Here is a 13,451-nt window from a genome sequence, read left to right on the forward strand (position 1 = left end):
CCACAAAACTGCAACCTAAAAAAAGCCCACTCAAATGTTTAGACACTCGGTGTAGCATGACAACTGTTAGTGCAGTGCTTAATGAGTAGGGAGAGACCCTTTATATAAAATACTTCCCTGCACAAACATCAATCTGAATTATGCAAATGAGGGAGGTTTTGGGGGAGGTCTTGTCTTGCTAATAAATAGATTTCTTTGCCTCCTTGTTTCTCTTCTCACAGGTACTGCAATGAGCACTTGTTGTGCCCCCCTCATGTGTTTTGGACAGGCTGGGGGCCTTGGGAGCGCTGCACTGCTCAGTGTGGAGGAGGGATCCAGGCACGGCGCAGGACATGTGAAAACGGTCCTGACTGTCCTGGTTGCAGCGTGGTAAGTAATTTTCAGCTTTCTCTTCATCAAGTATCTATGGCCATATGCCACGGATGTCTCTATGTCATAGAATCATAAAATCATTTAAGTTTGAAAGGACCCTAAAGTTATCAAGTCCAACCATTAAGCCAGCTCTGCCAACTCCTCCATTGAACCATATTCCCAGGAGCCTCATCTTCATGTGTTTTAAATACCTCCAGGGATGGAGACTCTGCACCTTCTCTGGGCAGTCTGTTCCAGTGCTTGACAGCCCTTTCAGTGAAGAATTTTTTCCTAATATTCAATCTAAACTTCCTCTGGCAAAACTTGAAGCCATTTCCACCTGTTCTATCACTAATGCTCTATGCCCATAATGCATCTGTGTATGTCTGTAAGCTGTATCCCTAACATGAGTAATCACTCATTGTTTTGTCTCTGTGTTGCTTTTGTGTGCTGAAATCCACACAATTTATTAATCAGAAATATATATAATTCAGCTTTTTCACACTATCATCTAGGAAATAAGCTTCCTGAGGCAAGGTTGGTGCAGATGTAGATGTGTCCTTGCAGGTTCATGGTGGTTTTTAATTTTTATCACCAGAGTACATGGAAACCCTATCTATGAGCCTAAGATTCCAGTGTACTAGGTTCTGTACAACAGAGAAAAGCTAATTTTCACATCTGAATACATAAGGAGCCAATCAGTGAATACATGGAAGCCCCAGGAAAGTGCTGAGGTGAGATTGGACAGCAGTAGTGATCTTGGCACAGCAGCAGCCTAGCAGCTGTTAGGCTTTGAAGCTACAGTAGGATGATTTGAATGAGTAGAATTGCTTTATGGATACCCAATTTATTAAGAGAAGCGTGTGGGAAAACATGTAGGGGATTTTTCTTATATCTGAACAAGCATAGGAGGTAGGTGAAGAGGTAGAAGAATTTTTTTTCTTTTAACAATTAAACCAACTTTTTCATGTCTTAATTTCAGAGAGACTTAATTCTGAGGTTTGTCATTATCGGTGGTCTATTTGTTAGATTGGCAGTAATTCAATACTAAAGAAAGGATAATTTATTACCTTTCTCTAACTTGAAGATTTTGTGCATTTTCCCAGGATATTTCTCTTTCTGAAATTTATTCTGGTGATAGAATTGCATTTTCACTAAATTAAAAACATCCAACAGGCTTGTTGTTTTATTTCAGTTGAACTTTAAGAATTAACCTAATAACTCAGAATTCTACCAAGTGTTCCAAAATACTTGTCTCTCTCTGATGGTACACGAAAAAAAGAAGACATATGGTCTAGATCTATTGTTAAACCTTCATGACTGGCACTGAAAAGAGCACAATATGAAGGTTTTCTCTCTAATTTGTTCCTATTTATCCTATAATAGTGTTCTTGAAATATAGCGGTATTTTATTTAGCAGAGAATCTTCCCATGGTCTTAAATCAAAAATATGTGGTTCTAATTTTCTTGGAAAGTTCCGTGAGGAAAGTAGGAAAACCTTTAGTGTAAAAATTACTTATTATAACTGATTAGAGATTAATGGTATTGGGGTTGTAATTTATTAACCATCTTAGCACATACTCTGCTGCATCACAGAATAGTTACCAGTTCAGCTATGGAAATGTTCTGGAGATTTTTTATTAATTAGAAAATTATTGTGTTGATCATTTCAAGCTTTGGAGTACGTAGTTATCTTGCTAAAACTTAGGCACCAGTGAAAAGCCAACCAGCATAGAAATCCTCTATAAATGTTGGTCTTGCAAGACAAAGGACTGTGGTACAAAGTCTGTGTTCAGTTTAAGTTTCACTGAATTTTCATTGAACCCTTGAGTTACCTGTCTTGACTCAGAGGCTTTGCAGCCATAGCAGGGCCTTGACACTAAGTGTAGCTGGAAAAAAAAGTACTTTTTTTCTTCTCAGAGTTTGTTTCATTAGTGTAAGAAACTGCAATCAGAAATACCTTTTATACCTTCTTGTAATTGTTGAATGGTTTAAATATTTATATTAATATAATCTTACGAATGAGGAGCACGAATATGAAATTTATTTGTTGGATGTTCTTCTGCTTCAGCCAAATTTTTTGTTTTATTATAGCAGGTATGTATCTTTCCAAATAGTGAATTTAGTTTATTTCAAAAAACTTTTATCCTATCTCTGAGTACTTGAGAAGCTGAAAAATCTCAGGACATGTTGCAGTGAAAGTGGTAATAATCTATGCTATCTCCTGTTTGTTTTGTCTGGAGTAAAAGATGAGCCATACATTTAGCATGTGAATTAAAGCATAATTGGAAGTAGACTCAGAGACTTAAAATGCCTGGTTTTCTCAACCATTAAATGATAGCTTTAACCTGTGAAGAGACTCTCCAGGTTTCTGGTTTGCCTTCTTCAGTGAGGATGAATTCTGTGAAACTTTCACAACATATGAGCAGCGTGAGTTGCAGCTGAATAGTTCAGTGTCTGTGGCCTGTGAAGAGGAGAAGGAAAAAAGCGTAGAGGACTGAAGAACGTGTTATTTAAGAAGACAGTAACTATGTTAGGCTTCATTTCATCCTGAAATGAAAAGAAATTTTTGATGCATCAGAGGTGTAGGATGGACTAAATGCTGTCTTGGGACCCCTTTCAACCATGCCAATTCTTTGTTTTTAGAACTGTTTTCAATAGGGAATCATGAGAGAAAAAACAAAACCAGAAGTTTTTATAAGACTTAAGAAAGGAAGTCTTACAGTGTGCTTGCCAGCAGTATCAGGGGACCAGATTTAATTTCCTAGGAGAACCTGCCTGTTCTGTTTTCCAATCTGCAACCTGGCTGTGAGACTGCAATATAACCAATCCTAATCTATTTTTCTGTCCCTATTTTGCAGCTTTTACCATATTAATGGCTATTGTCTGTATCCGCTTAATGATTTATACCACATAATTTTTAATGAACAGTGTTTCTTCCTTTTAGTTTGATTGTATTGCTCCTAGGCTGAAATATCACAGCAGGCAGCTGGTGCCTGTGTTTGTATTTTTGCATGTTTCTCATCAGTTGGTTCCTTGACTTCATCTGTCTTGTAGCAGGTATCAGCCAAGCCACTTGAATATTTTTTATCAGGACTCACTGGAGCTCCCTACCATTATCTCCAACTTATTTTATAAAATAATAATGATAAATCTTTTGATGCATATAAATATTCCACAGAGAGAAAACCATGGTGATATCTTAAAGATGCGTCTCTTGCTTAAGTGCACTCAGTACATGAAAATGGATGACCAGAGACTTAGGAGTGAAGGCATTTTCACTGAATATAGAAAACCATAAATCAATATGATACAGGAGAATTAGACCATAGAGACTCATGAAGGTCAAAAAGATGAAGTTAGAAATCAAAATGTGGATTCATAAGGACCTGTTAAAATCTTTAAGTTAATCAAAGCTACTAAAGACTGCTTAAAATTGTCTAATAAGAGATAGAACCATCACAACCAAATTTAAGAGAGCTAAGTTCTCATAATACAAAGCTTAAGTGGATCACAAAACAGGTATTAATCTCATGTATGCAGGTGATACAGGCACTAGAGAAGGAACTGCAGAATTCTCTGGACCGTGCTAATGTGACTCAGAGGACAAACATCTTCAGATTTTACAGCATACTCAGATAAGCTGTGTGTTTCCTTCAGAAAATGCTGGTTTTCCCCTGAGAAGCGTAATCGCACTTGAGTTTGCCTCAGACCAGTAATAAAAGAATAACTTTTTTAAAGAATTATAATTAGAATGAGGAATTTCGTTTGAGGCTCAAGTTGGGTGACATGCTTTATGTGTATATTTGTCTGTGTTCTCATTTCAGTCATGCTAACATATACATTAATCTTAGTTTTTGTGCTGGGAGACCGATAAAGGGCATATGCTTTCCACATACCAGAACAAAGCATGCTGTATTTTGCTGTGGAATTAAAAAAAAAAGAAAAAAAAAGAGGAGGAAATTTATTCGTTCCTTAGAAAATAGTAGCTAGTTTTGCACTAATCTTTTTTTTTTTTTTTTAATTATTAGTATTATTGTTTCAGCATTCTGGAATTGTTCTGAACACAAACTTTTTTAAGAAAATATATCTGCGTTTTAGAGTTTTTGTAATGACACAGGGTGAAAAAGAAAAAAACAGATGTCAGAATTTTTTCTTCCATCAATTTTTTAAAGGGAATTTGAAGATGGAAGGTTTTCAGAAGTACTTTGTCCATCAGAAAAAACAGTCTGTCTTTTTTTACTTGCCATCTCACAAAATAAATGTAAAATGTCTAGTCCAAAAAAGTGAACAGAAAATAAGATTGTTATTATGCTTTTTTTTAGAGGTTTTTTTTAAGTTTCCATTTGACTTAAGAAAAACAGTGTATTTCAAAGCCAGAAAGCAATCTCACAAGCATGATTTATAGGAAATTTTACTATTTATATGATGTTTTCCTTCTTTATGCTCATTTCCTTTTTCCATCCTTTTTTCTTCTGTAATGCAAGCTCCATTGGGTATTAACTGGTTTTTTTATGTTTTAAAAGTTTAGCAAAGTAGATCCTCTCTTCTTTTCATGCTGCACATGCTACTGCAATTGTGAGCAATAAGAAGTTACTTAAAGATGGTAAAACCAAAAAAATTATCAAAATAATAAGAAATAGTTTCAGAAAATACAAAAACATTGTACCATTGATCAATGGTACATTTCTGCTTACTTTGTTCGGTAAATGGCTTGGCATTCATGGTTGAGGTAAATGTGAAATACAAACTGGTTGGACTGATGTGCATATATATCCAAATGTGAGCTGTTTAAGGTGGTATTTGGGCAGACATCCAGCAATCATTTCGCTGTTTCATTTGTTTGATTTTGAAAAAGAGACTAAACTGTAAGTTGTTTGCTGTCTTGCTTAAAACAGAATAGTGTGAAGCATCTCTTTTTTGAGAAATGTAATTTTGAAAGTAATTTAAAGCTGTGAAATATATTTTTAGCTGCTGGGAAACTGTCTCTACTTCAAACTATTCCATTCAACCTGTGACAACTGACACTGACTGCAGTCCTGTTCTGAGATTCCTGTAGCAAGGTCTTTCAGGGACTTCCAGGTCATGTGCAATAACTTCTTTTGGGGACCAATGCCATCTGATTTGTAATCTCTTTCAAATCTAATTATGAGGGTTTGCCAAAGCGAGTGTTCTCCCATTCAAGAACTTTGTATTGGGCACATGTGTATCTGTCATACAGATCATGAATGTTTGTTTCAGAAGTCCAAATCTTATTTAAAAAAACATAGGAAACAAATTTTAGTGTAACTGTCCATAAACTTTCCCAAGACTTTGGGTGTAGGCAACAGCCAGTTGCCTACACCAGTGTGCCTCAAGATCAAGTGCCTTTATCCAGTTAGGGAGTTGTACTGATCAGAGATAGGAGACCCAATTTGGTCCAGTCAGAATTTGCCCCACTGTTTCCTAAAACACCAGGCACACTGGAGTGTGTCCTGTCCCAGGTAGTGCTATTTGTTGTAGTTTTCAGTGGTTCCTATGCTGTAGATGTAGTGCTCATTATTGATACTTAGATGTATACTTAGATGTAATACTGTACCCCCCGTTCTGTGAGGCCCTGTGTTTGAGCTGTGGTCACTGCTGTCTCTGATAACCACAGAAAGCTGAAGTACCTGAAACCCCCTTCATTCTGTGCCCAGCAGGCACCGTGCTGGGCTCAAGGACTCAGCGTTAGGAGATGTGAACTTCACTTTCCTTTGACTGGATGAGTTTTGAATGTGAATGAAAAAGGAGAAAGATAGGAAGAAAGAAACTTGGGTGCTGAAGTTTTGTGCTGCACTAATTTTAAACTGAATTAATGAGCAAAACCAAAACTGGAGGATATTTCCTAAGGACTTGTGCGTCATGGAGCCTGAGTTTTTTTCATTGCTGTGGACCTAGAACATTCAGTTATCTCTGGAAAGTAATACGTAACTGTCAATGAAGACTAAAAACCAGAACAAAAAAGTATATGGCATAGTTTTAGGTGAGTTTTATCAAGTAATAGGACTTCCAGGATCATATTGTGGTCTGTCAGGTATTCTTACTCTTCTGCTCCTAAGTAAAGCACCCACTCCTCCATTACAACTGTGTTTGACTGGAGGGTGGTCTTAGATGGTGACATGGAATTGCAACAAGTTTCATGAAAAACAGTGGCCCAGTAGAGTTTAAAAAAACGGAATTCGTTTCTACATTGAGAGACAGAATTGCAGCTGAATTCATTGTTTGATCCAAGTGGTGTCAGGTGCTGCTCACCTGAGTGTATGTATCAGCACACGTGTTGCTTGGGACTAGACACTGCATCTCTTTTAATTTTTAGCAGTTGGACTCCTAAATGCTATGGGCAGGAGATATGGGAAGGGGCAGAGAGGAAAAACTTCAAAAACTTGAAACACAAACTTACAGGAAATCAGGCTTTATTAATTCCGGTGTTTGTGGATCTAGTATTTTATGTACGGGATGTGTAGCTTTATTTAATACGTAAGTAGTGTTTACATGAAATCAGAATTGACATAAACAGGGAGAGCTGTAAAAAAAAAAAAGAGAGCTGTTGGAACAACTAGAACAGTATTTAATACAGAGTATTTTTCTTATTTTTTGTGTTTAAAAAAAAAGTATAGTAAGCCTCTAATCCAGATTTAACAAAAATTAAAAATTAATACAGGTAGTGATGGACTGCTTCACCTGGTCTCTGATTTTCAAAGTCTCTTCCATTACAAAGATATGTCTTTGTTGAGTATGCAGAAACCTTAATTTTACTGTAGTCAGTTCAGTAGCAACCTTCATTGTACAGTTGCAATCAAAATGAGAAAAATGGGTGTATGAAGCATAACGTTGAAAATTACCTCAGAAACCTGATAGAGCAGTTACATAAAACTGTTCTGTAGCCATGCTTACTGTTTTTAAAGGATATGGCCTGTGGTGGAAGTGAGCTGAGCTTGGGAAAGTGTTCCAAAGAAAGGCAAAAGATTGGGATTCTCATAAGTCAGAGTACACAGGGTTCTTGTGTATGAAGGACTAATATATGAATTAATGACAGGTTTAGAGAGGGAACACTGGCATTTCTGTGCACTCTGTACTGTAATATAATGAGTTTTAAGGAAATACGAAGCCTGTGAAGGGAATTAATTTCTATCCAGGGCATTGTTAAATGATGTAACTTGTTGCAAGAAATTGTTGAGGCTTAAATCTTAAGAACCAATAAAACTCCACACAACTAAAATTGTGCAGGATATCAGGATGAAGTAGAATTATAATAGACAAAAAAAAATAGATTTTTGTTAGCATAGTAAATCAAATTTTAAAGTTTTAAATCTTTTTCCTGAATATTAACAGTCAAATTTAGAGCTGTGCTTTTAGCATTCTTCTTATTTCTGTGCTACCATTTGACAATAAACAGGGAAGGCACATCTGATCTGGAATGGCATTTCCAATGTTCCTCTTTGTAAGTGATTGTTGAATCAGTTTGCAACAAATTGTCCCTCTGATTTATTTTGTTCCTTTTAGGTTTACTCACCTGTACTTAAAATGGTACGGTGCAAACACAGTAATTGTGTTTACACATTTTATACCAAAAAGTCTGCTCACATGTAGACCTTAACACAAAGCAGAGTTTTGTTTCAGTATTCTTCAATTTGACCTCAGTAAACTGAGGGATGGATGAAGCCTGAATAAGTAATATGCACTTTTGCCATTTACAGCCTCACGAATGCAGTAACTCCTGGCGAGTGCGAGACTGATTTGTTAGCTGAGCTGACTGACAGCAGTCGTTAGCCATCTGAGTGCAATTAAATGGAACTCCATCCAAATCAATTATATTTATGTGCCAGCTTTTATTTTTACTTAGTCTCAGGGCATCATAGCAATTTTTAATTTATTAGGCTGTGGTAGGATTTTGATTTTCATTGAAAATAGTGTCAGGCAGCCCAGTTCTTACACAAGTTATATGTGGTTGGGAAATAATTAAAAAATTCAGAATATTTATTGATGGAATTATCAAAACTTCCTTTTTTTTTCCTCCTTGGTTTGGTCCCTTCTCCCTTTCACATTAAGTTGTCGACAGAATACTTCTGCTCTAATACTACAGCCACCAAATAAAAGACATTGTTATTCAAAGAGTCTGACATTCATCTTGAACAAATATGTTCACAAGCCTTAAAAAAGACAAATACACATTTTCACTGTGTTTATTTACAACTTATTTTGTATCTTCACGATGATGTGACTCAGCCTATTGCAGCAATCTGAAATAATAATATTTATATCTGAATACTCCAGTAGATGGGATTGTATTCTTCATGTCTGAGAATATAAACTCATGCAAACACTGAGCTCATTTACCAGAATACACAGTGATTTGTCCTTGCAGCTTGAAAGGCAGGAAAAAGTTTCACTGTCACCCTATCAAGACCCCTTGCGTTTCTTGAAAGCAGCATCATGCTGCATATTTCTTTCAGTTAGAGAAATGCAGCCAAAAGTAAAAGTATTAATCCTGTGTCTTCCAGAACAGAGTTTTTCTAATTGAACAATACTTGTTATTTCATTTGAAACATCAGAAAGCTGAAAGCGTAAAAACAGGCTTTCAGTTTATGTTATGACAATCTCCAAGTTCGTTACTTATAACAATTTCTAGCATGAGAGATCAGTGAAACAAGTTACTACTTTGTAAAGATGCAGGTGTTCATTTATCTTTCGTTTGAAATTTGTGATGCCTCTACACAGATGGGGACTGGTCCAGAAATAGGTCAGCCCCAAAATGCAGTTCTTGCTTTGCCTTGTCAGAGAGGCTTTAGATGGAGAAAAGCAGCTGTAGACTGTACCTGTATTTTTTCTGCTATCTGACTCCGAGGAAGGACAGATTCACTTTGGTCTCTTTGTACTTTCAATCAATCTCCAGAAGTGAGAGTGGAAAAAAACCCCACCCACAACAGTAGAGTTGTCCTGTGGTGCTAGAGATACTTTGCCAATTCCACAGGCTGGATTGCCAGGTGCCAGGTCAGGTACGAGACTTACTCAGCCAACATCTGCACAGTGCTCAGCACGAGACTCTTCTGTGTTATTGCTCTGTTGCTCAAAAGCAGCCCCATCTTTATTTCATGAAGATTTTTTATGAAGGTAGTGGCAGATTCCAGGATTCCTTATAAAAGACCATTTATATGTTGGTGCTTGTGAGGACATTGTATGTGGCTTTGTCAATTTACTGTTCTGGTAATGTCATACTGCTGTGGATATACCACTTATTAACAAAAATTTCATTTTTTCACAGCTGAGTTTATTCTGCTCCCAGCCCCTCAGTATAAGCTCTATGAAAAACATGAGAGTTAGTCAACAGACCCACATCTCTTGGCATTGCCTGGCTTAGCTAAGTCTTTTCACAGCCTTGGATGACATCAGCAAGCAGAAGTCCAGAGAGTATATCTGGCTGTTACTCTGCCTAGAAGACCTGTAATTCTGCTTTAAGCTGAAATGAAGTATGCTCACTATATTTAAAGCATAAGAAGAGATTCATTCAGAAGTTTCAAAAATTTTCAAGCAACTATTCACGAAAGTGGAAGTATACTGTATTCTTTCACATAGGAGCACACAAACCTTTGCAAAGGCACTAAGCTCCCTATTAAAAATAGTTAATTTATGTATCCTATCCCATACTGAAAAGCGTATCCAGAATCCCAATGCACATATTGAAGCATTTTAGTGAGATAACTTGGCAGAATGAATATTTTGTTAAAGAATTTTAAAGTACTTAGAAAAAGAAGTAATAGCAGTGCATATTATCTTCTTCTGAAATGTCGGGCTAAAAGGAATTTTAGACATATAGTGAAATCTATCATCAGCAATTTGGTATGAAGTATAAAAATGATCCATTACACAGAATGCAAGAAAAAAAGCAACTGGTGGATTATAGGAATTAATCCTTCAAAATCTTGCTGGGAGTCATATGAATGTAATTTTGAAAAAAAAAAAAAAAAAAAAGGTAAAAAAAATGCAGTGTTGCTTGGCATCTCTAGCCAGGGAAATGTTTTCACTTCTTTCCTTTGTTTTCAGAATGAATGTTTTTTTTATTTCCTGGGTAATTTTCTAAGTAAAACTGAAGAAGAAGTATAATAATATGAGATGCCCTATCTGTAAAGTAAAATTTGGCTGTCCATGATAGTCCCAAGAAAACTAACTAATGTTGCCTTAAACTTCATAGGAAGAATAGTATATATGAACAGAATTTGCTGTGTTGTGAGAGGCAGGTAGGGTGAAATGTGGAAAAGAAAGGAAAATCTGAAAAACACGAGGGCAAGATGTTACAAAAGTGTTTCTCCTTTCTAAAGCTACAGAAGTTCTTTGCCTAATATAGTCAGACAAATAAAGATGAAAATGAACTATTAATCTTTTGCCTTTTGTGAGGTAGGTGCCTTTGATTATTTGGGGGAAATTTATTCATGAGTTTCATTCTTAGAACTGCGCTCTGCCTGCAGTCCCAGCCTGATGAAGAGCGTGTGCTTTATAAACTTTATACTCACCCTTTCCTTTTTCCCTCTGCATCACACCTACCAGAGTGGTTTTTTGAAAGTAGGTGCCGTCTTAGGTACAGTACTTTCCCTGCTGTTGAATCGGTTTAACCACACAGGTTTACAGCACAGACCATACTGAACACCATTCATTGTGAAAAACTGACCATTTATTCATCTCTCTTCCATTTACCACCTCTTAAGCAGTTAATTATCTGTGAAAGAGGAATACATTTTCATTTAGCTTTTGGCTGCAAGTCTCCTAAGAGAGAATGATTCCTTTGAGATACATTGTGAAATATCCGTTTGAATTCAAAGTAAACTGTATCAGCTTACTACCTGTATCCATGTTTGCTGACTCCTTCAGAGATTCTGATAGGTTCCTTTTAAAGAAAAGCAGAGCATATAATTTTGCTCTCCAGCAGATCATATTTGTTCATGTTCCACTGATTTCATGCTTTATTATGATTTCCCTGATTTGCCCAATTCAGATGTCATGCTCAATTTTTTTAGATCCCCTGAACTTCCTGATGTATCTTTTAAAAGTGATGTCACATTTAACATCTTCCAGGCTTCAGATAGGAAGGCAAATTTAAGCAAGAAGCTGTGTGTCATTAGTATTAGTTTTCTTATTTCTGCTTCTGTAGTTACATTCTTTGGTGACATTTTTTTTGCTCATTTTATCTATTTGTGCCATCATGTCTTCAATTAACACAGCCTGCTGTGGTCTTGCCATTTCTAAATACCCCTTGTATGCCTGCACAGAATACTGGGCCTGTAGACTCTGTAGCAGTCTTTCTGTCCCTAATGTCCTTGAAATAGGAGTGCATCTTAGCCTTTAGACCTTAAAAAAGTACTTCCTTGAATTCTTTCCTGGCCTCTTACTGTGATTTTACATTTAATGTGCTAGATTCATATTCATTTTTTGTTTGTACACCACTTTTTAGATTGTTACAGGGTGTTGTCATCTCCCTGTTGTTTAGTTATGATGATTTCTTTTTGCCCTTCCTTAGATTTCTTGATTGGCAGCAAGGATTTGCTCTCTGCCTCTAATACACTGCCCCTGGAGAGCTTCCCTCCTGTAGTGCTCTGCTGGGTCATGTCCCTCTGCATGTCCCTCATTAATGGTTGTACTGAACCCAGCTCTCTGTTCATTTGTACTGTAGAGGAGGGGTCAGGGATTAGCCCCCTAATACTTTTCTCTTGAGTAGAGTCACCTCTCAAGGGAGCAGAATTCAGCAAAGAAAATTCTTTTTATGCTTTTCTAGGGAAAAAAACCAAAACAGTTGGCCAAATTATACATGTTTTTGTTGTTTTATTCATATTTCTTAACCTTGGGCAGTTAAACCAGTAACCTAGTTTGCTTAGTCAAGGGTAAAAGCTGAGTTTCTGCAGAGAACTTTTCACAACTGCTGAACGGTTATATTACATTTAAAATCCCCAAAATACCCCTTGCCCCACACTTGCACCCTAAGGGTGGTCAAACAGGAGGACTCAATCCATGATCACTGAAAGTTATGGAAAAAATGCAGCATTTGGTTTCTGCAGCTCTTCAAAGTCATATTATACTTTGTATGGAGTCGCAAACTGACACAAAAAGTGGTTTTAGTGTTTGACTGTCACTGCTAAAACGGGGCCTTACAGAAAAGGCGTTGAAGTCAATTTAGTCTTCCTCTGATTTCGGGAATAACTGAGTCAGCCTCAGATGTTTTGTCATTCTGACTGCTTTTTAAAACAGATAAGGACTTACTCATAAATGTATTCCCAGCAATTAAAGAATTGTTTAATATTGCCATGAGAGAGATTTATTATGAATTGGATGTGAGGGGCTTTTGTTTGTTGGCAGCTTAATTGTAATTTTAGGCATCTTTTTCTCTCTACACAGTTCAATGAGTATAATTTCTATTCTTTTTTTTAATCCAGCTTATTTTTAAAAATTATCGCTTATCAAACCCAAATTTTGAACCTTCAAATTTGACATGTTCTCTTGGGGAAATGACTTTAAATGCTGTGGGAGTATGAGCAGTCCCTGATGAATTAACTCTCCAAATCTAAATGCGCAGAACCAAGTACTTACTCATTGGAATAAGGAACGTGATTAAGAAAGCAAAAAGCTCTAAACTCCACAGCTGGAGCACAGATTCCAACAAACATAACTTTGATGTTTCACAGATGATTTTGAACACAAAGCTGTTCCAATTGATTCCTTCCCTGCATTTTCCTTGGAAAAACATTAAGTACTCTGTGGTTTGTTTGTTGGTGTTCTTAAGTGGTGAAGGGATTATACAAGTTCATAAAGAAAGGGTTTTTCATAAATAGATGCGTGCTTGTTCAATTCCATTAGTTAAAGTTAACAAACCATATGTCTGTAGTAAGTGTACAGTACAGTGCAGTTTTCAGTGCTTTTCTGGATGTGAGTTTTTAAAGGTAAGTGAGGAAGTGATACAGTTATTCTGTGATAGGAAACTTGGAGGTTTAATGCTAGACAGTTTATACCATCTCAGAAGACCTTTTTTTAACTTTAAAAAAGCAGATAAGCACTTAAAGGCCACCTCTAAAACTTGCCAATTAAAATCTTGCTGT

At 36.5% G+C, this 13,451-nt stretch overlaps 1 protein-coding gene across 6 annotated transcripts in view; it reads left to right on the plus strand.

Annotated features, from left to right (window-relative positions):
* SEMA5A (semaphorin 5A) overlaps positions 1-13,451 on the plus strand; it is a 318,391-nt gene that overhangs the window by 250,518 nt on the left and 54,422 nt on the right. For all 6 annotated transcript variants that reach the window (XM_032118104.1, XM_032118127.1, XM_032118114.1 and 3 more), the window contains one exon: positions 222-369. In XM_032118104.1, coding sequence (XP_031973995.1) covers positions 222-369 — 148 coding nt within the window. The remainder of the gene's footprint in view (positions 1-221; positions 370-13,451) is intronic.

Source organism: Corvus moneduloides, chromosome 1, assembly GCF_009650955.1.
Source record: "Corvus moneduloides isolate bCorMon1 chromosome 1, bCorMon1.pri, whole genome shotgun sequence".
Classification (NCBI taxonomy): Eukaryota; Metazoa; Chordata; class Aves; order Passeriformes; family Corvidae; genus Corvus; species Corvus moneduloides.